The 27,607-nt window shown below is 40.3% G+C and overlaps 1 protein-coding gene across 6 annotated transcripts in view; it reads right to left on the bottom strand.

Moving 5' to 3' along the window:
- Nucleotides 1-27,607, bottom strand: part of ASPH (aspartate beta-hydroxylase) — a 223,564-nt gene that overhangs the window by 136,697 nt on the left and 59,260 nt on the right. For 4 of the 6 annotated variants that reach the window (XM_059902195.1, XM_059902198.1, XM_059902201.1 and 1 more), the window contains 7 exons: nucleotides 20,666-20,758; nucleotides 17,690-17,764; nucleotides 13,432-13,554; nucleotides 9,681-9,725; nucleotides 8,057-8,113; nucleotides 7,513-7,563; nucleotides 635-667 (listed from right to left, as the gene is read on the bottom strand). In XM_059902195.1, coding sequence (XP_059758178.1) covers nucleotides 635-667; nucleotides 7,513-7,563; nucleotides 8,057-8,113; nucleotides 9,681-9,725; nucleotides 13,432-13,554; nucleotides 17,690-17,764; nucleotides 20,666-20,758 — 477 coding nt within the window. The remainder of the gene's footprint in view (nucleotides 1-634; nucleotides 668-7,512; nucleotides 7,564-8,056; nucleotides 8,114-9,680; nucleotides 9,726-13,431; nucleotides 13,555-17,689; nucleotides 17,765-20,665; nucleotides 20,759-27,607) is intronic. The other 2 variants (XM_059902196.1, XM_059902199.1) reach the window with 1 other exon arrangement.

The following is a 27,607-nucleotide window of genomic DNA, read 5'->3' as shown; positions in this document are numbered from 1 at the left end:
ATCATTTCTTAGTCTTGTGGACTTATGCAAAATTACTTACATTCTCTGAACCCTACTTCTTTCATCTGGGAAGCAGTGAAAACATAATCTACTTCACGGAGTTTAATAAAACAGCATGAGAAGTGCTGGGGCAACAAGAGGAGCTATAACTGTCTAAATCAGAATCTGATGCCAGAACTATTTTCTTTATGCTGCCTTGAAGCCCAGAATGAAGTTCTGCTACACCTTTCTCCATGCTGGCAGATCAGTCATCTTTATTTAAGTAAAATTAATCTGCAGAAGCAGCTAGAGTAGTTAAAATCTAACCAAAGTAGTCTTTCAAGCATGGGACTTATTTTTCATTAAAGGCGAGCTATGACTATAAAGGAATGAGATGTGTTTTCTTGAATAATTTGTAACTGCTTCCTAAAGCACCTTGCAAAGAATTTAAGAAACAATTTAGGCAATGGCAGAACCACTGGAATAGGTAGACAATCTCCCCAAGTAAACTCTTTGAGAACTACCCATTCATTTGGATGTTTTAAGTTATGGTATAATATTTATAGCGAAAATACCACTCTCCATACTTCATAGTCAAACTCTGAGTAGATTTTAAAACAAGTAGGTAACTTAAGGTCAAGAAGCATTTTCAGACCTTGCTCATCATACTCTTGGTAGGTGACGTCATCTGCAAAAAAGAGTAAAACAAAAATAAGTATCACTTATTTAATAAGTATTGCTTATTACAATATTACTTGAGTCATTGTGTGTAATTGCTTAGCTAAAAAACACAACTTAATCTCAAATACAGAAGTCTGTTCCTTTAAATATTAATGTTTGCACAATCAGTGAGAAATGCCTCTGGCCAAAAAACAATAAGAGGAAAGGGCAGGTAAATTATTTTCATAAAATTTCCTCAGATTGGCAGGGGGACCTTCAAAATGGCGGAGGAGTAAGACGCGGAGATCACCTTCCTCCTCACAAATACATCAGAAATACATCTACATGTGGAACAACTCCTACCGAACACCTACTGAACGCTGACGCTGACAGAAGACCTCAGACTTCCCAAAAGGCAAGAAACTCCCCATGAGACTGGGTAGGGCAAAAAAAACAAAAGAAAAAACAGAGACAAAAGATTAGGGACGGGACCTGCCCCTCTGGGAGGGAGCTGTGAAGGAGGAAAAGTGCCCACACACTAGGAAACCCCATCACTGGCGGAGACGGGGGGTGGCAGGGGGGAAGCTTCAGAGCCACGGAGGAGAGCGCAGCCACAGGGGTGCGGAGGGCAAAGCGGAGAGATTCCTGCACATAGGGTCGGTGCCAACCAGCACTCACCAGCCCGAGAGGCTTGTCTGCTCAGCCGCTGGGGCTGGCGAGGGCTGGGAGCTGAGGCTCGGGCTTTGGTCGGATCACAGGGAGAGGACTGGGGTTGGCGGCGTGAACACAGCCTGAAGGGGGCTAGTGCACCACAGCTAGCCAGGAGGGAGTCCGGGAAAAAGTCTGGACCTGCCTAAGAGGCAAGAGACCATTGTTTCAGGATGCGTGAGGAGACGAGATTCAGAGCACCGCCTAAACGAGCTCCAGAGACGGGCGCGAGCCGCAGCGATCAGCGTGGACACCAGAGACAGGCATGAGATGCTAAGGCTGCTGCTGCCGCCACCAAGAAGCCTGTGTGCGAGCCCTGGTCACTCTCCACACCGCCCCTCCCGGGAGCCGGTGCAGCCCACCACGGCCAGGCTCCCGTGATCCAGGGACAACTTCCCTGGGAGAACGCACGGCACGCCTCAGGCTGGTGCAACGTCACGCTGGCCTCTGCCGCCGCAGGCTCGCCCCGCCTCCTCCATGCCCCTCCCTCCCCCCCGCCTGAGTGAGCCACAGGCCCCAAATCAGCTGCTCCTTTAACCCCGTCCTGTCTAAGCGAAGAACAGACACCCTCAGGCGACCTACACGCAGAGGCGGAGCCAGATCCAAAACTGAACCCCAGGAGCTGTGCGAACAAAGAAGAGGAAGGGAAATCTCTCCCAGCAGCCTCAGGAGCAGCGGATTAAAGCTCCACAAACAACTTGATGTACCTGCATATGTGGAATACCTGAATAGACAACGAATCATCCCAAATTCAGGAGGTGGACTTTGGCAGCAACTGTAGACTTGGGGTTTGCTTTCTGCATCTAATTTGCTTCTGGTTTTATGTTTATCTTAGTTTAGTACTTAGAGTTTATTATCATTGATAGATTTGTTTACTGATTTGGTTGCTCTCTTCCCTTTTTTTTTTATATATTTTTTTTCCTTTTTCTCTTTTTGTGACTGTGCATGTGTATGCTTCTTTGTGTGATTTTGTTTGTATAGCTTTGCTTTTACCATTCCCTGTGCTATACGGTAAGTTCTCATTCATTATCTATTTTAGTGTGCATTTATTTTTTGTCGTGGAAGACTTTCACGTTAGATTAATGTTGCAGTGATAACTTTATTAACTCCTGAGTGTTCACATGTTTTCTCCTTTACCACCCATCAGCCCCACTCACTAAAGAGAAGGTGGATCTTGCCCTCTCAGTTACTCCCTCCTTCAGCAGAATTTCCCAGCAAGGAAGGTCCCTCACCTTTACTAATGCAGACTCTGGGGAGTGGAAAATTAATAAGGGGACCAGATTACAGAGGCAGAAGATGAGGGACAGGCAGAGCTGAGAGAACAAGTTGCTCCACATATATAAAAAGGTGAAAGGAGGGATGGAGCAAAGCCACTCTGGGAATGGAGGTGACCTGGAAGAATCGGGCATGGAAGATGCCTTCTGCAGCTCTGGGTGCAAACAAAATAAAACAAGATAACTGGGGAAAAAAGGAAGTGGTGTCCAAGAGTACAACTGTGGGTTGTGTGTTAGATTCCACTTGATATCTACTAAGAAACCCAAGGACAGAATGGAACTGCACTTTGGGTTCATAGATTCTGTGTCTTTGAGGCATCTCTAAATAAGCAACAAGGAACTCTTGGATATACTAGAATATATGAGGGTTATATTATTTGAGAGGGAGTCTAGAAAGCAGGTATAAAACAATTCATTATTTTTATACATTCCTATGTATGTATTTGCATAAGCAAAATTCTAAAAGGACATAAAGTCAGAATTTTATACAGTGGTCATTTTTTTCTGTTGTTGTTTATCTACATTTTCTATTTTTTCTATAATGAACACTTTTTTAATGGAACAAAAAGGAGGAGAAAAATAAAAGACAATTCAGCCTAGAAGCACAAATGCTCTGTGCTGTACTGTATTCAGGATATTATTCCAGTTTCCTCCTCAAACTTGCTGCTTAAAAAAAAATTCTTGCTTCCCCTGCCCCACATGTGTGTCCCAAGCTGTGTTTGTTTCTCGTGTGTAAGGCCTCTGCCCTCCACCAGGCACTTGGAATTCAAGGCAGCTCCATCTCTGGTGTCTCTGGGCAGACTGCTCCTTTTGCAATAAAAACTAACTTGAGAGCAACTCCACCATCTTGGCTGGGACGAGTATTTCACGGACTACAAATCCTAGCATACAAACCATTTACCCGCTTCTGTCCAGGAGGTCTGGAGTCATAGGTATTTCACGGTCCCTATTTGGAAGGCCTAGGAGGCTAAAGCTTTTCTGCAAACAGATGTGGGGGACATGCAGGGGTCTGTCCCAGGCGAGTGGCTGACAGGGTCTTGCTGCTCAGGGTGGGTGGCAGGCCTGACCCTCTGAGGTGGGAGAGCCGAGTTCAGGACATTGGTCCACCAGAGACCTCCCGGCCCCATGTAGTATCAAACGGCGAAAGCTCTCCCAGAGATCTCCATCTCAACACGAAGACCCAGCTCCACTCAACGACCAGCAAGCTACAGTGCTGGAAACTCCATGCCAAACAACTAGCAAGACAGGAACACAACCCCACCCATTAGCAGAGAGGCTGCCTAAAAGCATAATAAGGTAATAGACACCCCAAAACACACCACCGGATGCAGTCCTGCCCACCAGAAAGACAAGATCCAGCCTCATCCACCAGAACACAGGCACCAGTCCCCTCCACCAGGAAGCCTACACAAGCCACTGAACCAACCTTACCCACTGGGGGCAGACACCAAAAACAACAGGAACTACGAACCTGCAGCCTGCAAAAAGGAGACCCCCAAATGCAGTTAAGTTAAGCAAAATGAGAAGACAGAGAAATACACAGCAGATGAAGGAGCAAACTGAAAATCCCCCAGACCAAACAAATGAAGAGGAAATAGGCAGTCTACCTGAAAAAGAATTCAGAGTAATGATAGTAAAGATGATCCAAAATCTTGGAAATAGAATGAAGAAAATACAAGAAACATTTAACAAGGATCTAGAAGAACTAAAGACCAAACAAACAATGATGAACAACACAATAAATGAAATTAAAAATTCTCTACAAGGAATCAATAGCAGAATAACTGAGGCAGAAGAAAGGATAAGTGACCTGGAAGATAAAATAGTGGAAATAACTACTGCAGAGCAGAATAAAGAAAAAAGAATGAAAAGAATTGAGGACAGTCTCAGAGACCTCTGGGACAATATTAAATGCACCAACATTCGAATTATAAGGGCCCCAGAAGAAGAAGAGAAAAAGAAAGGGACTGAGAAAATATCTGAAGAGATTATGGTTGAAAACTTCCCTAATATGGTAAAGGAAATAGTCAATCAAGTCCAGGAAGCACAGAGAGTCCCATACAGGATAAATCCAAGGAGAAACACACCAAGACACATATTAATCAAACTATCAAAAGTTAAATAAAAAGAAAATATATTAAAAGCAATAAGGGAAAAACAGCAAAAAACATACAAGGGACTCCCCATAAGGTTAACAGCTGACTTCTCAGCAGAAACTCTGCAAGCCAGAAGGGTGTAGCAGGACATATTTAAAGTGATGAAAGGGAAAAACCAAGATTACTCTACCCAGCGAGGATCTCATTCAGATTAGACAGAGAAATTAAAACCTTTACAGACAGGCAAAGGCTAAGACAATTTAGCACCACCAAACCAGCTTTACAACAAATGCTAAAGGAACTTCTCTAAGCAGGAAACACAAGAGAAGGAAAAGACCTACAATAACAAACCCAAAACAATTAAGAAAGTAGTAAAGCTTTACAGCTGTCACTGTTTGCAGATGACATGATACTGTACATAGAGAATCCTAAAGATGCTACCAGAAAACTACTAGAGCTAATCAATGAGTTTGGTAAAGTAGCAGGATACAAAATTAATGCACAGAAATCTCTTGCATTCCTATACACTAATGATGAAAAATCTGAAAGAGAAATTAAGAAAACACTCCCATTTACCATTGCAACAAAAAGAATAAAATACCTAGGAATAAACCTACCTAAGGAGACAAAAGACCTGTATGCAGAAAACTATAAGACACTGATGAAAGAAAATAAAGATGATACAAACGGATGGAGAGATATACCACGTTCTTGGATTGGAATAATCAACACTGTGAAAATGACTATACTACCCAAAGCCATCTACAGATTCAATGCAATCCCTATCAAACTACCAATGGCATTTTTCAGAGAACTAGAACAAAAAATTTCACAATGGGTATGCTAACACAAAAGACCCCGAATAGCCAAAGCAATCCTGAGAAATTAAAATGGAGCTGGAGGAATCAGGCTACCGGACTTCAGACTATACTACAAATCTACAGTAATCAAAATAGTATGGTGCTGGCACAAAAACAGAAATATAGATCAGTGGAACAGGAGAGAAAGCCCAGAGATAAACTCATGCACATATGGTCACCTTATGATTGATAAAGGAGGCAAGAATATACAATGGAGAAAAGACAGCCTCTTCAATAAGTGGTGCTGGGAAAACTGGACAGCTACATGTAAAAGAATGAAATTAGAACAAGCCCTAACACCATACACAAAAATAAACTCAAAATGGATTAAAGACCTAAATGTAAGGCCAGACACTATAAAACTCTTAGAGGAAAACATAGGCAGAACACTCTATAACATAAATCACAGCAAGATCGTTTATGACCCACCTCCTAGAGAAATGGAAATAAAAACAAAAATAAACAAATGGGACCTACTACAACTTAAAAGCTTTTGCACAGCAAAGGAAACCATAAACAAGACGAAAAGCCAACCCTCAGAATGGGAGAAAATATTTGCAAACGAAGCAACTGACAAAGGATTAATCCCCCAAATATACAAGCAGCTCATGCAGCTCAGTATCAAAAAAACAAACAAGCCAATCCAAAAATGGGTAGAAGACCTAAACAGACATTTCTCCAAAGAAAATATACAGATTGCCAACAAACACATGAAAGGATGCTCAACATCACTAATCATTAGAGAAATGCAAATCAAAACTACAATGAGGTATCACCTCACACCAGTCAGAATGGCCATCATGAAAAAATCAACAAACAATAAATGTTGGAGAGGGTATGGAGAAAAGGGAACCCTCTTGCACTGTTGGTGGGAATGTAAATTGATACAGCCACTATGGAGAAGAGTATGGAAGTTCCTTAAAAAACTAAATAGAACTACCATACGCCCCAGCAATCCCACTACTGGGCATATACCCTGAGAAAACCATAATTCAAAAAGAGTCATGTACCACAGTGTTCATTGCAGCTCTATTTACGATAGCCAGGATATGGAAGCAACCTAAGTGTCCATTGACAGATGAATGCATAAAGAAGGTGTGGCATATATATACAATGGAATATTACTCAGCCATAAAAACAAACGAAATTGAGTTATTTGTAGTGGGGGATGGACCTAGAGTCTGTCATACAGAGTGAAGTAAGTCAGAAAGAGAAAAACAAATACCATATGCTAACACATATATATGGAATCTAAAAAAAAAAAAAAAAGGTTCTGAAGAACCTAGGGGCAGGACAGGAATACAGACACAGACATAGAAAATGGACCTGAGGACACGGGGAGGGGGAAGGGTAAGCTGGGACGAAGTAAGAGACTGGCATAGACATATATACACTACCAAATGTAACATAGATAGCTAGTGGGAAGCAGCCCCATAGCACAGGGAGATCAGCTCGGTGCTTTGTGACCACCTAGAGGGGTGGGATAGGGAGGGTGGGAGAGAGACAGAAGAGGGAGGGGATATGGGGATATATGTATAGCTGATTCACTTTCTTGTACAGCAGAAACTAACACACCATTGTAAAGGAATTATACTCCAGTAAAGATGTTAAAAAATAAAATAAAATAAAATAAAAAAATAAAACTGAGGCATTGTTGTCAAAAACAAAAAAAATTCCTCAGATTGGCATAAAGCAAGACATTCAGAAGAAACATTAGGAATTAATATCCTCTTTTGTTGTGAGGTGGTGGTAGATGACATGAAATATGAAAGCCTGATATTCTTTGAATAATCTAATTTTGTTGCAAAGCAAAAGGTCTTGTATTTGGTGTTAAAATTATGTCTTTGACCCATCGAAAGAAAAGTCACCAGGTTAACAGAGCACTGCAGCCATAGAGCTGGAAGTATGTTTAACATCTAATGAAAACGTCCATACCTGCTTCTTGATACGTTCTTCCAGCATCATCTACCACTGGTTCACTGGAATCTAAAAAGAAAAAACACATTTTTGACAAACCTGAACAAACCAAACACATTGCTAGACACTATTCTAAAATATTTACAAATTAATTCTAAACCTCACAGATGTGTCAGATAGACAGTATTATCATTATTTAATAAAACTGAAGCTGAATAACATTCCATAATTTTCTCTCCAGTCACAAAGATAGGAAGGAGCAGAACGAGGGTTTGTACCCAGTCTGGCTCCATTAGATCATATGCCCTGTTCATTTCCAGATATTCTTTCCAGTATCCTCTCTACAAAGATCAAAATCCCAACAGTGGTCTGAAAAACACATCCCCTTTTCCCCCACTTCTTCATGTAATATTAAACTATATTCAGAAATGTATATAATATATGGGCAGCCAAACATGACTGAGTATTATAAAGAGATTTCTATGTTGTATCAGAGTGAATCATTAACCTTGGTTGAAAATGACCTTGGCCACTGCCTCAAACAGAAACATACATCACGGACCTGGATTTTCCTGTTCATGTATCATGTCTTCCATATCCTGACTGTAGGCTGGTGAAGCTATAAATTAGGAAACAATTAGGAAATTACAAATATGCCTCAGAAAAGGATTACACTTGATAGTTAAAACAAGACAAGCACAATTTCTAGTAAAGAGAGAAATCAAATCAAAATGATGATCAAACTTACATTCATTCATGAAACAAACAGGTACTAACTGTGCTAAATGCCAAATACAAAGGTAAATAAGAAAGTCTCCATCATCGATGTAATTGAACCACAAAATCGTGGAACTATATTCTCATTTAGCTTATGCAAATTCAACTATATTCACAAAACAAAAAGTGAAGCAGAGACACAGAGAGAGCAGTGCAGGTGAACCCTCCTCCCAGGCACCCAGCAGGCACTTGCCTGAGTGAGCCTGAGCGAGGACACACATTCCCAGCCCATAACTTGGACTCAACACCTGAGTACCCCCAGACTGCAATGTAATTCTAGTGTTTACAGGTGCCTATTGTTGAAATAATATAGGTCCTAAATGCCAGCCAACAATATCCTGTGGTCCTTAAGCACAGAAAGAGGGATCTATTCCAACACTTGAAGAAAAACCAGCCAACAACACAGGCTTATGGGAAGATGGTGTATCCATCTCCAGTGTGGTCATACCTTCTGGGGACACATGACATGTGACAATACACAATTTTGCCCATTCACTAACTTGTTAATTTAAGACTACAAAACATGCAATTATATAGTATCTTTTTTTTTCTTTTTTTTATTAATTTTTATTGGAGTAGAGTTGATTTATAGTTCAGGTTTTTCCATAACATCTTATGAAAAAACCCAAACGAACTTTTTGGCCAACCCAATACAATGTTGTGTTAGTTTCTGCTGTACAGCAAAGTGAATCAGTTATACGTATACATATATCCATTCTTTTTTTTAGATTCTTTCCCCATATAAGTCATCACAGAGTATTGAGTAGAGTTCCCTGTGCTATACAGTAGGTTCTTATTAGTTACCTACTTTGTATATAGTAGTGTATCTTTTTGTCACTTACCTTTCTTTTTATTTTTTTCCTATTTTATTTATTTATTTATTTATTTTTATTGACGTATAGCTGGTTTACAATGTTGTGTTAATTTCTGCTGTACAGCAAAGTGATTCAGTTATACATATATATACATTCTTTTTTGTATTCTTTTCCACTATGGTTTACCACAGGATATTGAATATAGTTCCCTTTGCTATACCTTGTTCTTTATCCATCCTATATATACTAGTTTGCATCTGCTAATCCCGAACTCCCACATTATCTTTTGACCTAATAATCCCACTACTGAGAATTTATCCTCAGGAAGTAGACTTCAAAAGCACAAAAACTATATTCATATATGTGTGTGTGTGTGTGTATGTATATATATGTGCATACATACATACATACATATACACACACATATATAAACCTGTGATATAATATGTATTATATAATATTAACTATGTATTATGTGATATTTGATATAAAATATATTAAAATTAATAATGTTATCTCTCTTTCTCATGATGCTCTTTTATAGGAAAAGACTCATTCTAAGCAAAAAAGAATAGTATTAAATTAAAATCTCACCTGTCTCTTCTACATGGTAGCTATCTTCAGTTTCTGAAAAAAAAACTTTAAATAAATATTGTTACTTTCATAAAATGTTTATATATTGTATATGTATATTCTGAATGAATGTTTATCATTGATTTTATTTTGAAAGCAAATAACTATTAAAATAAAACATGAAAATATCAATTAAATGTCTGCTAAACACTTTATCTTTCACTAGAACTACACTTAGAAACGTCTCACACATTCTCTTATATGATCCACTTAACAACCCCACGAGGTTGACAAATACTATAATGTGGGCTAAAGAGGGAGAAAGATTTAGACAGAGTAACACCGTGGTGACAAAGCTATGTCCCCATCACATTCCACTGTGCTGTTCTATTTTCTAGACACTCCTCCCATCTTCGAGAGCAAAAGCACATTGTCTCCACACGAGAACACAAAGGAAGAACCCAGAGCCTTTATAAGTTTGGGGAGCTAAAAGGTAAATGGGTTGATACCTTCACCCACATACCGCTGATGGCAAAGTGCTGCCACTCATGTGACCCTTGTTATTTAACAGCCACAAGGAGTGGAAATATTTTTAATTTCTGAAGACTTTTTTTTTTTAATTCATTTTGGCTGCGTTGGGTCTTCGTTGCTGCACGCGGGCTTTCTCTAGTTGTGGCGAGCGGGGGCTACTCTTCGTTGTGGTGGGCAGTCTTCTCATTGCGGTGGTTTCTCTTGTTGCAGAGCACGGGCTCTAGGCGTGCAGGCTTCAGTAGTTGTGGCACGTGGGCTCAGTAGTTGTGGCTCGTGGGCTCTAGAGCGCAGGCTCAGTAGTTGTGGCACACGGGCTTAGCTGCTTCGCGGCATGTGGGATCCTCCCAGACCAGGGCTCGAACCCACGTCCCCTGCACTGGCAGGCGGATTCTTAACCACTGTGCCCTGGTGGAATCAGGCAAAACACAGGGAAGTCCTAATTTCTGAAGACTTTTAACAAGCAACTTTTATGTTCAAACTGAATCTATGTCCCAATTAAAAATTAGGTCATAAAATAAGGTTTCTTCAATTTATGAACTTTTTTGAAATGTTTCTTCCTACTCCCAATCTAAAACTCCTAACCTCAAAAATATCAAATGCCTTATGTTTCAGATTCTTTGAGGGTCTTTCCTGAAATTTTTTGTATAAGCAGCATCTAGGATACCAAAATTCTGAGCAACTGTCAATCTTCCTGAGCTATCCTGGCTGAAGATGGGAGAGAGCAAGAGATTCCAGGGAAGTGTGGAAATCATTTCATCAGCATTCCTACTCAGAACTTAGAAATGTTTTTCCCATAGAAATCATGATATGCCTGATAACTAAAGGTCTAAAGTTCAAAAGCTAGTCTGTAAATGCCTATTTTCAATGCACAATCCAGCTGGAATCAAACACAAGTTCAAAAGCATTTTGAACTTACATTTTCTCCCCCAAATTATGCATTATATACAATTCTGTAGGTTCGTATGGAAACCAAACCATCACTTCTAACGTTATTTCTATGGAAAAGTGCATTTTCTGCTCTCAACAACAGGCACCAATGTAAGCTTTTGAAAATACATTCATTCATAAATTAGGAGCTGTTTGCTTCTCAAGGAGTTCCCCAATATATTAAATATTGTGAGAAGTAGATCTACTTAACATCTTCATAACGTTTATGCTTTAAAATAGTCCTTGCAACCATCTACCAACTGCATTGTCTGAGGCTACCTGACCTCTCAATTCTTACGTGGCCGGGACGAGTCCTGTGTGTTTTGCCTGATTCCCACTGGCTCTGAGCACAAGCCTTAACCAGTTCAGACACAGCAGAGCAGGAAGTGAGGTGAGGCCCAGGAGACAGGAAACAGCCCAACCATACCTGGGCTCAACGCTGGCAGCAATTATGTGTCACCTGGGGAGCTTTTACAATCATCCATTTTGGGGGCCCCGCACCCCAAACACTCTGATTCACTTTGATCAGGGTGGGTCACTGGAATTCTTTTAAAAGCTCCCCAGGGGGATACTAAAATGCAGCCAGGATAGGAAGTGGTGTGGTGGGATACCAGCCCATCTTAGTGGATCATGTTCATAAGAGGTGTCTCTCTGAATCCACGACCCTATGGCTCCAGACCTTCCTACCTTTACTAGCGCTGCGGATCTGATCTACCGCCTGTTTCTTACCATTCTGTCCAGCTCTCTAAACTCAACTTAGGCTGAGCTGACCCTTGAACCCTACCAGGCACCTCCAGTCTAGACCCTCTGTGGCCAGTGGTGCTGTGTTGTTACATGGGTCCTACAGACTCTGACGATTACTACATAGCGGGGTGCATTGTGTAACTGTTCACTTTGCGTTGGTGCCATCAACCACTCCCCCTGGTTTCAGCATAGGCTTGTTTTCTTGTATCACTCTTTAGAAATAAAACATCCCTCTTAAATAAACAAGGTTCCCTTAGTACTCATTTTAAGTATAAAATGATATCATTTATATATTTTAAATAAAATGACAAAAATCAGTCAGAGTACAAAACTTGTGGCTTAAAACCACTAAGGTTTTAAAGGACTACTTTAAGAAAAGAGTACAGGGGGCTTCCCTGGTGGCGCAGTGGTTGAGAATCTGCCTGCCAATGCAGGGGACACGGGTTCGAGCCCTGGTCTGGGAATATCCCACATGCCGCGGAGCAACTGGGCCCGTGAGCCACAACTACTGAGCCTGCGTGTCTGGAGCCTGTGCTCCGCAACAAGAGAGGCCGCGACAGTGAGAGGCCTGTGTACCGCAATGAAGAGTGGCCCCCGCTCGCTGCAACTAGAGAAAGCCCTCGCACAGAAACGAAGACCCAACACAGCCAAAAATAAATAAATAAATAAATAAATTTATTTAAAAAAAAAAGAGTACAGAGTAGATACCAAAAGAACAAAGCATGTGGACTTAATTTAGCAGGGCTCCAAATAATCATGGTAGCCTCACATTAAAGCAGAGCAGAGCAATAAGTATACAAATAAAAATTTTTCTATATGTCAGTAGTGAATAGCAATAATTCTGACTTGCCTATTGCAAATAATACAAAGTAAACGACTCAACTGATAATGTAAATAACTAGCATTTAATTTAAAATATTGATATACACAGACGTCAGCAAACTATGGTCCATATGTAGTCTACATTGGGCCTGCCTCCTGATTTTCTAATTAAAATTTTACTGGAACACGGCTACACTTATCCAATTAGGCATTGTCCAGGGCTGCTTTTGCACCATGGTAGCAGAGATGAGTAGTTGGGACAGAGGTTGCATGGTCCGCAAAGCCTATAATATTGACCGGCTGGCCGTTTACAGAAAAAGTTTGCCAATGCCTAGGCTATGAACTGTATTCTACCCACTGTAGTTATAGAGTTTATTTTAGAACAAGAGCCTGTGATAGATTATCAAGGTCAATATTTCATCAGTTGTTTGAATTTCTTACAAAAATGGTACTCTAGGAAGGAGAGTACAGTAAAAGTAAATGTGCTGAAGGATTTCACTTACATCCTATAAGAAATGTATATATCCTTAGAATTTCCCCTAACGTACTTTGAATTAAAAAATTGGGATATCTATTTATTTTAGGGAAAAGACTTATTTTAACTGAAGTTTTCAGCTTCAACTTAAAAAAAAAAAACTTTAGATAAAAGCTAAATATTGGTTTTAAAGGTGTTTAAGAAAACTTTCGATAATCGTAATTACAAATTACCTATTGTGTTTTATTCTGAAACCAAAAAAATGTGTTCTACCTTCATGAACTGCTCCAGTTCCCACAGGTTCATATCTATCATCTACATCACTTCCTGCAAAGACACCATCTTCGGGCTGCAGTTCTCCTGCTGGTCCGTCCTGTTCTTGGTGCAGGTCCTCTCCTTGAACAATGATAATGAACAAAGTGACACAGGTCTACAGCAAGGGCCCCAGGCAGCAGCCCACACAGACACAGACGCCCCATCTGAAAGGCTGCCACATACCCACTTCAGCTGCTCGGCATGTCCTGCCCCTTTTCTGGGCCACTGCACTTGCTGAAACTCTGTCCTCTCTCTGGCCAAGGGCTAGTCCACCCGAGGGGGTAACACGCCTTCTCTCACTAGACAATAAACTCACCAAGGACAGGGACCTCACATATTTTGGCGACTATGTATGCCCAGCCCCTGGGGCCATGACTAAGCCATAGGAAGTTCTCAATACATATTTAATAAGTGAATAAATGAATTCAGAATTCTTACTATATTTGCCTCTTGAATTATCACTAGGTCAGAGGGAAGGTCACCTTGCGACCTTCCACTGAGAACTGACGTAAAATTCCACGTAACAAACTTAAGTAACTCTCTGCAAATATTCTATCACAAAGAACATCAGGCCACCAGCTAAACCGTACGCCAGGTCATCCGCACTGGTTCAGCTGCATTATACTTTGCTTCTAAAGGTTCCTATGTTTAGCCTTTAAGTTATGCTAAGATGCTCATTTTCTCTTCTGAGACGTTCACGATACACTGAACCATTCTGCTTCTCTTGTGAAGATGTTGGACATGCTGCATTACTCCACTGCCACATGGGTTAGCTTGTCATCGTGGTGTAAGACATTCTCCCGGTCGTAACTTGCCATGGCCTCAAGCAGAGGACGCTCTGGATGCAGCTGTCTAACGCGAGAACTCAAGGGAACTAGACTTAGGTGCGCAGTGCAGTATTGCTCTAGGAGTGTGCGGTCTGGGATATCTGACTCCAGATCTAGGTCTGTCTCTAGGCCAGCTGTGTGACCCTGGGAGAGTTACTTAATGACTCTGCGCCTAAGATTTCTCTTCCATAAAAAAAGAAATAGTAAGAGTACCTACTCACAGCATTGTTGTCAGGACTGAAGCACTTAGAAAAAAGCCTGGCCCATAATAAGTATTTAGGTTTTATTGCTGCTGTGCTGCTTCTGCTGTCGTTAATATTTTTACCATCATCATCTCAGTAATAACAATACTACTACTTCTACTGCTACAGAACTGCCCCCCACCACACTGCAGGACAGTGTCCTTAGTCACTTTGCTTCTGGTGTGGCCCAGGGATGCTCTCAGGTGTTACTGGACTATCAGGCCCTTTTATGTTGACACTATTTGTTTGTCTTCTGTCTTCTCATCACAGCCTGCTATCTTGTTTCTCCTCAGCTGAGATCTTCTGCTTCTCAGCAAACCAATCACCAATTCCTCCTGTCACTAACCGTACAACTCTTTTTCTTCTTTTCTTCTTGCCATGTTCCTTTTCCCTCACTCTCATTTACTCAGTCTAATTTTACAGTTTTCGTGTGAGCGGGACTGAGCTCTTTCAGCCATCTACTCAATGGAAGCCCCTGCTCTCATAGGGAAACCAACCGAGCACCGTACACTGTCTGTGAGTCTCCACGGCCCAGGGACAGCCTGCCATGAGGAAAACAGTCTCCTGAGAGTTTGCTAGACCTCACCGGAGGCACTGCCACGCCCTCTTGCAGCTGCTGCACCAACCCTATGAGGTAGCAATTATCCCACTTTGAAGGATGAGGGGCTTGAGGAACTTGACTAAGGCCACACAGCTCATAAATGCAACTGCAGGACCCAAACCTGACAATGAAATACAGAATAACAGGGACAGAGAGAGTCTACTCTAGAGACGGTGTCAGGGAGGCCAAGTTTGGTCTGATAAGATGTGAAGACTGGAACACACACACGCACACACTAACAGAAGAGAGAGCAGGTTAAAGGCCCCACGGTAGGGACAGACCTGGCAATGACAAAGAAAAAAGGGAAGGCCAGTTGAGCTACAGAAAAGTGACCAAGGGGAGAGAGAGACCAGGCCCAGACAAGGCACAGTGGACTTGGCCACATCAAACAGGGGGTGTAGAGGAGCAAAGATGGAAACAGGGGCCCAAGTGGATGGGAAGAGGGGATGGTGGTAGCTGACACACGGCAGAAGTCAAAATACGTTTTGGAGGCAAAGCTGAAGGGATCGGCTGATGGATTACATATGAGGGGAGAAGAGGAGAGAGAAATCAAGGAAAACTCCCAGGATGCTAGCTTAAGCAACTAAGTGGATAGGGAGACCATTAACTAAAGACTAGAAGAAGATCAAAATACGTTTTGGAGGCAAAGCTGAAGGGATCGGCTGATGGATTACATATGAGGGGAGAAGAGGAGAGAGAAATCAAGGAAAACTCCCAGGATGCTAGCTTAAGCAACTAAGTGGATAGGGAGACCATTAACTAAAGACTAGAATAAGAGTAAAACATTTTTGCAGGTGAGCAGGGGAGCTGTGAGATGGAGAGGAATCAAGAATACAGTTTTAGGAATATTTTAAGTCTGAGATACCCATAAAACATACAAACAGAGATAAGAATATGCAGTTAGATAATCCAGGAGCTTAGGTGAGCGATCAGGGCTGTAGATATATATTCAGAAGCAATATTTAATATTTAAATAATATTTAAAGTCATGGCCTGTGATTTTCCAAGGAGAAAGTCTTGATAAAGAAGAGGTCCAAGGAACACAATCCAGTGCTAGCCTGGATTTCTCTCTCCTCTGTCTGGCATCCTGCACCCACCCACCTAAATGTCTACCACACCCTTCACTTCCTTCTTCCCCTACCTTTGGAACCTTTGGTGAAATTTAGTTTGACCAACCATCTCGACTCACTTGTGTCACCGGTACCACCTCCCATCTGATCTCCCTGCTGACATCTCTTCACCTTATTTTTCACGCTGACAGAATACACAACACTCCTTCACACCCTCCAATGGTTCCAACTCCTCTTAGAATCAAGTAAAAATATCCTTCCCTTCATCTCTCCACCTCCGTTCAGACCCTTTCGGCCTCTGGACTTTCACACATGCCATGCCCTTTACTTAAACATTACTCTTTACTAATAGCATTTGCCTGGCAAAGCACTACACCATTCTCCAGCTCCTACATCAGTATGTCATTTTCTCCAGGAAGCCTCTGCTAACCCCACATAGCATCACGTGTTTCACCATCACAGCACTTACCTCGACATATTGAAATCAATCATGTATTGAGATTGCATCAGCCTTGTGTTAGGTTAAAATAAAAAATAAAAAAAAAGATATAGGACGGGAAAGCCTGCGTTTGCTTATACAGGCAGATATGCTCAGGTGAAGTAGCTTTTCTGGCTGAGAAGAAACTCGTGATCAAAGGACACAGGCTCCTAGACCCCTAGCAGCCCAGGGCAAAAACCTACAACGCAGCCAAAGCTGGTCTCCCCAAAGGAGCACAGATGGAGCTGGATGGGATGCTTTACATTTAACCCCAACATACCTAAGACTGAATAAGATACTTTAGCTGGCCTGCAAAAGCCCAAGTTAAATGACAGGGAATTCTGTTTGTTTTTAAGAAACATTATTTTTTTCCTCTAGGACTACCTTCAACTCACACAAGACCACTGGAAGTATCCGGATACCATGTGTTCTGCCCTCTTCAAAATCCTTCTGTTACATTTTGGGGTTATATTCTGTGCTTTTATCAACAGATGCTTCAAGAAACAGTCTTATAAAATCTTAAAAACACTGGTTTCTATAGTATCATTTAATATTCTCTGTACAGAACTTAACATAAGAAACTTTTTAGATTCTTTAAGTAAACAGCATGTTTACTTTTTCTCTAGTAATATGACCTACATAATTTAAAGTTTCCCCTTTTTTGCTTTGGCGGCCACCCAAGCATTCAGTATAATTTGAGGGCTGAAGACAGCTCCAGGAGAGCCCATTACAGCTCCCTTGGTTCTGTTCTAGTCCCCTCCTCCCGGTTGCTGATGTATTTGTTCTGGAGGTATCACTGGTCTCTGTTTGCTTATTCTCTTAACAATAAAATGGGGTAAAATAAAATGAGTGTAGTGTTATTTTAGAAGTACTTGTCCTCCAATAGCTTTTTAAAAAGCCCACTTAATTATTATTTAAATTTCAAAATAATGTCCAAGTCATTTTAGGTAATTAACCATTATTTTAGTAATGCATGAAACATAGATTTTAATTCATACCATGTTCTGCGTATACCGTTTCATCAAGAAGTGACTGAACTTGTTCTTGTACTTCATCTTCAATATTCTGAGGCCCTAAAATAATTAAAACATAACTAAGTAGAAAAAATCTAGACATTAACGTAGAACATGAAATATGGCCTCCACATATACACATTAAAATGAATATACTGGACTAATCAACTATGTACCCTTTTCCTATCAGCTTAGCCCTTTTTTTATGTTGGCAAATATGGTAGATATTTAAAGTTGGGTTTATTTTGACAGCAGATATAAATGCTAAACGACTTCATAAGATTTTAAAACATAGGAAACTAACTCGGGTTCAGATTTCTCTTTAAAAAAAAAAAACCTCACTCAGAGCAAAATTATTTCAGTTTCTAGTTAACAAAATTCACGCTAACGATAGAAAAAGCAAATGGGAAGGGCAAAGCTTTCAGAAAAGGAAGTACTGGGAAATAAAGACAAAATGCGGAAGAAGAGGTCAATAAAATTAAAGTACATGGTCAACCACTGTCTTTCCCAATAGTCAGGAGAAAGGGCTCCCCGGCTGGCGTGAGGGCTGGGATGGTTGGCTGCCCGCTCCCAGAAGGTGTCAGGAAGCGTGAGAAGAAGACCTTACAAGACAATCCTCCCAGCTTGGGAGAACCTCATCTGACAGTCACATCTGTCATAATGTAAATTACAGACGTGAACAACATTAGTAATGACATTGCGACTACACTGGGGTGCTTATCGGATTATCAGGCTTATTGCAACATCATACAACAAACAAGAAGCTATAATTACACTGACACTATTACAAATTCTCTGTCTAACAGACATCATCTATATTCACTAAATAGAAGTAGCACCAGACGTAGTATCATGAATGCCATCACATGAGATAATGCCAACGACATCAGTTATACTGACAAACTGATCTTCAGTGACAAAAACAGAATAAGTTAATCTGAACTTCAGATTGAAAAAAACTGTAAGACTCTACTATGCTAATTATACTACAAAACCATTTCTAAAGCACAGAGTGCCTTCTATTTTTATAGATGTTTATATTTCACAGACTACTTTTATACATATTCTCACAGAATTATAGGAGACCTTCCCAATCTCTGTTCTTCCCTCACACAATGCCCACGATAGCTTCCTAGCAGAGTTCCCAGTTTTACAACTGCTGACAGCACCAACCACAGAAAATATAATGTGAGTAAAGAGGAGTAGAGATTGGAACTCTGTTCCTCTGCTTAAACCCTTCAATGGCTTCCTTTGCCTGAACAGATGAAAATCTAAGTTCCTTGAAGCCCCAGAAGGAAATGCAAGACCTCCACAATCTAGCCTTCACATGCCTCTCTAAAATCATCTGCTACCAGCACTGGCTTAGAACTTGGTGACTGCGCCATGCTGTTTCATCTTTCCACGAGTCTCTGATGCCCCTCCTTTCCCCTGGGGAAGGTGAGTAAAGGCAAAAAAAAACAAAAACAAAAAAAACCAGGCTGCAGTGAGTTAAAAACTAAGTGTAAATAAGGCAAAAAAGCAACTGCAAATTCTTCTTTCAAAAGTGTAGCTAGTACAACAAGGAGAGAGACTGGAGGGCAGATGGAGAGAACTATAGGGATCAAAGGGTTGGTTATTTCATTGTATTTTAATGAAAGATATGTACCTCTGTTTATAGAATAGGTGGGTAGTCAGAGAAGACAGAAGGTAAAGACCTAGGTAAGAGGAAGGTTGAGAAGGCAACGTTTAAACTAAATCAAATATCACCAAGAAGTTGAAAAGGATATGAGGTGATAACAAACTGAAGGACTTAGGAGGACAAGTTATCAGTAATATGCAAAGAGTAATATGAACAAAGAATAAAAAAAGGAGGAGAGAAAACAAATAGTACATTTTGGAGTAAGTACCAGCTTTGAAAACCAAGATTTTTAAAAATTATAAATTAATCTAGTACAAAGTAAAATTGAAGTGCTAAATCCAAATATACATTCAAATTATAAAACTTAAAAAAAAAAAAGAAAAACATCACTCTTGCTCTGAAGCCATGGTATGATTACAGCAATTCTACAGGAATGGGAGAGAGACAGGAAATTCTCCTGGGATTATTTGAGCAACAACAAAAAATAAGAGCAACATACTGATTTTTATTAAAAGGAAGGAAGGTAAATCAAATAGTATTCACCAGTACCTAGTGATAAAGTCAGCCCAAGTATTGATACCATCTGGACTCAGCAATAAAGTTGCCAGTAAATACGCAGTGTCATACCTAACGCTTCCAATAGGTGGCAAAATGAAACCAAATTTTTGAGAACTACTGGGTAAATGAAAAATGTACAGAAATTAAATAGTACTTTGCAACAAAAATCAAAGCACGAATAGGAAATGATAGTAATGGAACCAAATTTCATTTACCAATTTATTAAGAGACTTCAGGAGTTTTCATCCTATGGGTCACAGGCCCTTGAGTGACTGAGGAAATACTTGAAATGAGCTATGAATTCATGCAGATGTAAAACAGGCTTCACAGAGGATCACACGGAGGCCTGAGAAGTCTTTTGTTGTAGACAGGAGGCTCATATTAAATAGACTGGAAACACAGTAGACCTACGCTATTAAATAATGTGACCAAACTAGTGTACAGTACGTGTGTAATTTTACTTTCAATGTAATATGGCACAGTAGTCCTGGACTTGGAATCAAGAAACATGGCATTTAGTTCACAATGTTTCTAACTATGTTCAGACAAGGAGAAACCTCCTGTGCCTTGGATTCTTGATCTGAAAAATTACAACGATCCTGTATAAACTTTTTCTAGAAAAGAACAGAGTTCACTATAAAGTTTCAGAAGACAAGAAGAGAAAGCATTTCATTATTCTGCAAACACTGTGAAACAAAATGATGGGTAAAACATGACTGTGGAAAGTGACACCTGGGACACCTGGCAGTTGAGGTGCATCCAGTCAGAATTAGAGGAAAGCTTACCTGGCCCCTCCAGAACCTGATCCTGCAGCCAAGGGTACGGCTCGGCCTCTTCTGCTGGGACTGTTGGCTTTGGAGCAGATCTTTCTTTAAGGCCTGCATTTTTATTCACAAAATTAACTTAAGGTTTTTTTTCTTTTTTAAAAAATTTTTGACATGTTAAACCAAGTAAAGCAATGTTTCCAAACACTTCATCAATACTGCCAGTAATTCAAAGTTTCCAAGACTTTATGTTACACGAAAATGTTGATATGCTTAAAAACTGAAGTAGGAAAATAGTTTGTTCTTTAACTTCACCTGGGCCTTTAACATCTCTTTGCCTAAATTAACTTTTCATTTAAAAAAATAATAATAAATCATTGTTTGAATCTTCACAAATCTCTAAAATATAGTCACAAAAACAATAAGCAAAGTAAAATAAAAAGTCATATCTGAACTTGCCAAAAGAAAATTCAGTATGAGTTCAATCTCCTCTCGTGTTCGTAAGGGACTAATTAACTTCTAACTCTTGGACTCCGAATTCAGCAATAAGACAATTAAGATACTCTGGAACTTTCTACTGTTATTTGCATGCACTCCATATTTTGATTTATATATAATTAATTATTCTTCTTGAAAACTATAGTTAAATATGAGAGGAAATAATACATAAGTCACTATATACAATCTTCTAAAGGTAACATTTATGAGCAATATTATTCCATAAAAAAATACGGAAAAAAAAGTTATGTTTTTCCTTTTTTGTCTTAAGGAAGATAAGACATCAGGGTAAATTAACATGAAAGATGATTTTTAAAGTCAATGCTGGTCTAAAATCTATTACACAGCTAGTTCTTTGATATTTTATATGTAGCACATTAAAATACATCCTCAATTAAATACAACTATTTAGAAAACTAAATTAGATTGTCATGAGCCTGACAATTCCATTTACCAAACCCTGGGCTCTTCGGTACCCCACCGAGAATCTTGTACCAAGAGTAGCTACTATAGAGCATGTGTTCTGCATGTCAATAGCTGGAATGAAAAGGTCAGGACAGAACTGAGAGGCCTTTTCTAATCTTACGCAGCTTTATACAACTCAATGGAGATATACTATTGCAGTCTGGAAAATCCTCATTTCAATGTCACTTACTCTTCTGTTTTGGTTCTTTATATTTTCCCTTATTGTTCCCTTTTCTATAGCTCTTCATTTTTCTCCCACTGACAAAAACACCCTCCCACCATCCTCTCCCAGATCCTAAAAAGACATTGAAACAGATTCACAGGATCCCACCTCATCATTTATATTTCCTCTAGTTACTTATTTCTGATACGACTTACCCAAAAAACCTAACGTTAGAAAACAAACACCAATACATACAGTCGTGTTCTACTCCTAACTAGAGATTCCTGAGAAAGCATACACACATAGGCACAGATCCTAATTGTAATTCACTTTCAGGGCATGGGGGTAAGGGATGAAGGCTTATTAAAACATCTCATTTCAAATTCCAAATTCAGGGCTGAAAATTCCCATGCCCTTTTCCACTTAAATGACCCATGCTTACGTCTCTTAACTGTTACTGGAACAGGTATGGACTTACTCACGGCCAAGTTTTGCTGAATGAACAGGCTAAACTTTGAGTCTTCAGAATCAAGTCATTTATCTTTGCACTCTCAGCATCTCAGAAAACACCTGGTACATAGCAGGTGCTCAATAAACTGCTGCAAAAGGGCTGAGCACACCCCGTGTGTGACTGCTCTGCTCTTTAAAGGGCTGCAGACTCTCTGCAGGGCCAAGGCTATAGCTGCACCAGCGAGGCTTAGGGCTGTAGAGGAGGCAAGGGGGACTCACATCAATTTCCCTGCTACTATTTACCAACGAGATGCCTATTTGTGCTCTAGCGGCATCCACCATTTCAGTACCACAAGCCTAATTTGCCTGGACGGTCCGGTTTGTCTTTTGTCCTGGTATAATGACTTCACTCTCAAAAGCATCTCAGTTTGGATGAAAAATTACAGGGTCATTCTTCACTAATCCCATCTGTAGCAGGCTTTCAAAACTGTGCTCCATGGGTTCGATAAGCAGTAAAATATTCCCCCATCAAACAATAAAGATTTAAGCTGCCTGAAAATCCCGTTCTTACTGGATTCCGAGAAAATTTCATTTGAAAAAAATTTTGATCCTAAAAGTGCTTGAAAACAACTAGTACATCAATATTCAGACCCACAATGCCCCTAATAAACAGCTTTCTCTAAATCAGCTGGGAGTTATTGGTCTCTAAAATTGACACTGTAAAACGTGAAAAACAACAGGAGAAAGCAAAAGCGCATAACAAGAGAAAATACTGAGTAGTTTTCTTTTCTGTCCAAAGCAGCAGCTGAATTGTAAATGTACTAATACCTGGTCACAGCTATTTTCCAGAGGTGAAATCAGTGCAAAAATAAACTATTTTGTAAACTTCAAAGAAGCTGAAGATCACATTAACACATCTCTTTCCCCAGACCCTTATAAACTTCCGAATATTTAACAAAAACACATTTTAGAATAATTCTTATTGTTTTGATAACCTATATGGAAGCTTTTACTGTGATGTTTCCAAGATTTTTTGTTACCCAAGTCCATTTTAATCCATGAATCCATGAAGTATTCCCCAGAAAATAGTGGTAAATCCATGTCTCATACAAGATTTTAGGCAAAAAGTAAACAAAAATTAAACAAGAAAAATAAATAAAATAAGGCAAAGGAAAGGTTTTCAAATTGGATTTATTATGAGGTACACATGGCAAGGATACAGCTCCGAAATAAATCTTCAACATCAGGTTATGAAATGAATGTATCGGTTCTGATGTCGATGTGACTGCAAACAACAAAACACCGACTCACACTGGCTTGAGCAAGAAGGAAATTTATTATTTAACAGCAGGTCGGCTGGCTCTCAGCCCTGGCTTTGTCTTCAGGGCGGCAATCCGGGCTCTCCCAGCTGCAAGCTCCTCTTTCAGACAAGACGATGTCCAGAAGCAAAGGACCACCTCTTGTTCTGCTTCTCTTAGGCTTGAGGAAGTCTTTCCTGGAACTTCTCACCATTCTTCCCTTTCAGTTTTAATAGTCAGAACCAGAACCCACTTCCATTCCTAAACTGGCAAGAGCAGGAGGACGACCACAGTTGTTTGACAGTGATTATCTAGGGCTGAATGAACGTTGCACGTCAACCATGACAGCTCCTGCATGATTTGGAAAACCAACTAGTTCCCTTAAAACACACCGTGTTTTTAGTTCTTTGAGCACATGAGACAAATACGGAAAAAATTTTTTTAATGTTTACCTTTAATAAATGTATAAATTTTCTTCCAATTGTAATTAAAAAATGGATCAAGTTATAAAAAGTAAATGAAATGAGCACTTTAAATCAACCATTCATAGCAAATTTAATTACCTGATACAATTACTCTAGCCCAATATCAGCTTACTTCATTCACTACTACCCAACTACACCTGACCATAAGAGGAAAGAATAAGTGGATTTCCTTCCCATAAATACGTAACATTTTAAAGGTTACTAAATTGCATATTACATTCATTCATTCAACAAATATTTAGCACCCACTAATGCAAAGCATTGTTCTATAGAAAAGCAACACACAAAACCCCTACCCGCCACAGAAAGGGATCAATTAAAAAGATAAGAAACATGAACTCTTTAGAGTATACCACTTGGGGAAAGTGGCAGGCCCTTAGGGAAAGGGGGCGGGACTATTTACAATGAACTGATGAGGAAAGGACTCGTGGAAAAGACTGGAACAGATTCCTGAAGGACATCAGGGATGTGGCCCTGTGACTTACACCGGGGAAGAGTCTCCAGGTAAAGCTCTGGACCAGCAAGTACAAAATTCCTCAGCAGGGAGGGTGCCGGGAGTGAAGAATGACCAGGTGGCCAACACAGCTGGAGAGCACGGGCCTGAGGATCAGAAAGGTCCTGGACATGGGACTTCCCTGGCAGTCCAGTGGTTAAGACTTTGTCTTCCCATGCAGGGGGTGCGGGTTCAATCCCCGGTCAGGGAGCTAAGATCCCACATGCCTTGCAGCCAAACAACCAAAAACAAATAACAGAAGCAATATTGTAACAAATTCAATAAAGACTTTAAAAATGGTCCACATCAAAAAAAAAAAAAAAAAAATCTTTAAAAAAAAAAAAAAAAAAGAAAGAAAGGTCCCAGACACCCGGCTCGTACTCTGAATGAGAGTGAAGGATTCGCTTTTCATAAGAATCATATACAAACTGCTTTCTCAGCAAAATGTGGGCCAGTAAGGATTATACATAGTATGATGCTTCATAGGCTCTCACAATCTTAGCCCATAAAAGCTAAGACATTTTAAAAATTAGTTTCTCAATCTTTGATTTACTAATTCAGTGGCATACAGAGGAATAAAAAGTTTGATCTTACCCATCCAGGTTACTCCAGCTGCTGCAATTCTTGCAGGCAAGTGCTCGGGGCTGCTGCTGTCTCAGATGCAAGCAGTCTAACATGTTAGACTGGGGTATAAATTAATATACCCCAAGAACAGCCCTAACCGGTACACGAAACTTGAGAAATATTCTGGGAAATCAATAAACCAGAAAGGCACACGTACTAATTTGCCATGCTAATCCTTGCTGTTGTTCTTCGCTTGTATAATCAGCAGGTACAATCTTGGCAGGTATCCCAAGAGCAGCCCTACTGCCAGGAACTATAAGAGCTTCCCTGACATGCAGTTAAGAGCCATTCCAGATTCAAATCATTTTCACATGACCCAAGGCGGACAGACAGGCTTCAGGAAGAGGATGACATAAATCTCATAAGAATTAAACACTGCCAAAAAGATTCCTAAGAGCCTGGTTTCAGGACCAATGGAGGGACTCCACAAAGATGGGGTTGGAGTGGACTCAGTTTAACATCTCACAACAGGAGATCATGTGTAGGAGCTTAGGAACATCAGCCAAGAGGGCTGCCTTTGAATTCCATTTGAATCCCATCTTGAACACATTCCCACTGCTACAACTTTGGTCTCCACAAGTATGGAAGGCGGATAAAATAGTAACTCATTAGAAGGCTTTTAAGAATTAAATGAGATAATTTAAACCCAGAAAATACACATTTTCCCCATCAGTTAATGTTTTCCTTTATTTCTTCTAAAGAAACAAATCTACGTCTCCCTCCCGCCTGCCTTGCACACATACACACAACAACATGAACAAAGCTTAAGGCAACTTACAAGGTGGTTAAAACAATTACTGAAAAAGCTTCCGGGTTTTTCCTTAAAAAACTTTTTTAAACAGTTTTCACCTTTCTAATATTACTAACAGTGTATACGGACCTGAAATATATTTTAATTATCTACTTTATATGTTAACCATTCAATAAACATCCATTGAATGCCTGTTAATGTCAGTTACTATGATAGGTACTGGACATAAATCATAGTCTAATAACAAAGTCCCGGAATGAAGCAAAGTGAAGAGCATGATAATTGGAAGGCACACAATCCAACCACCTGGGAGGATCAGAGAACGTGAGGACAGATGTGATGACTTAGCTGGATACTGCGAGAGAGGCAGAAGGCGGCCCACCACACAGTGGGAGCATGTTGTACACAGAGGGGAAGTGGGCAGGACAGGCAATAGTCCAGTTTATTTTTTCTCCATCCCCTGTTTAGCTCAGAGCATTTCATTGTAGGGACTGTATCCGCAGGGCCTAGAACAGCCCCCAATACACTGCAGATACTCTGAATATTTCTTCAACGAATCAATAAATGGGAAATAGAGATGACACAGCATGTGGGTCTTTATTTCATTATCAAAAACAGCACAGAAACTTTAAGTATATGCCTTCCTCTAATCTCTTTGAGAAGAAATATTTGAGGCAAGGAAGAAGTGACAGACAGACCTCTATGATGGATAGATGCTAATAAAGAGTGATAAATACATACATGAAGTGAAATCAAATGAGGTATGAAATGAGAACAAAGAAAAACAGATGATTTTCTGCTCTGTAGGGCTTAGAAAATGGAAGCTTTTGCAGAAATTGATTTCTACGTAAAAATGACATCCAAAACCAGTAATAAACATCTAGTTCATGTGGTTTTATCCTCAGGCAAATGGAGAAGGTAGGGCCTGACACTAAAGATTGTTACTGAGGATTTTTTCCAAGTACCCCAAACAAGATGTGCATGAGAATAAGCCTTCTGAGTCTGCTATGTAATACTCACCCTTCAGTTTCCTAAGAACAAACACTTTCTCTTTAGACAGAGCCAGGGGAAAATGTAAAGAGCTTAACAAAATAAACTAATTCACCTGATAACTAAATGGCAGTGTTTATCAAATGGCAATATTCTCTTACATTCCTTTAACTGCCTAAAGTTATTGTTGACCAAGGGTTGGGATGAGTTCTCTCTATTCCCAGGGCTCTGAGATACCCATTCAGGCTCATCCCATTCAACCCTTCATATCTGGGCGGCAGCAGGAGGCATGGGGTGAGGAGGAGAGAAGGGGAAAACAATTCCAGAAAGTGCCTGCCTTTGGTGCGGATGAAATACAGGGTATAAATATTCACTGTGTGGCCTGCCCTGCACCTAGCCCCCCTTCTCCTGGTAAAAGCGCACTCATTTCGTTGAGGGACCGGTTCTCCATCATCCCAGTTTTAAGGGTGGCACTCACATGCCCTTGGTCTTGCAGTCACAGCTTGGTTACCCCATCCCCCATTCTGTAAGAATTAGGAATAAATAGGCGCACTGGGGACTCCAGGCTGCCTGAGAAGGAAGGCCACCTCCTGAGAGAGTCCAAAGATGGAGAGAGAGGTCCAGACCACTGTCTGAGCACCCAGAGCTAGCATAACCGAAGGACAAAAACCACAGCTACCCCTGGGCTTTACGGTCACGTGAACCAATCAATGTTTTTGGTCCACGTAAGCTAATTGGAATGGATT

The sequence above is a fragment of the Balaenoptera ricei genome, chromosome 17 (genome assembly GCF_028023285.1).
Source record: "Balaenoptera ricei isolate mBalRic1 chromosome 17, mBalRic1.hap2, whole genome shotgun sequence".
NCBI classification, from domain to species: Eukaryota; Metazoa; Chordata; class Mammalia; order Artiodactyla; family Balaenopteridae; genus Balaenoptera; species Balaenoptera ricei.
The sequence above is the reverse complement of the archived record's forward strand: the minus strand, read 5'-3'. Positions and strand labels throughout refer to the sequence as shown.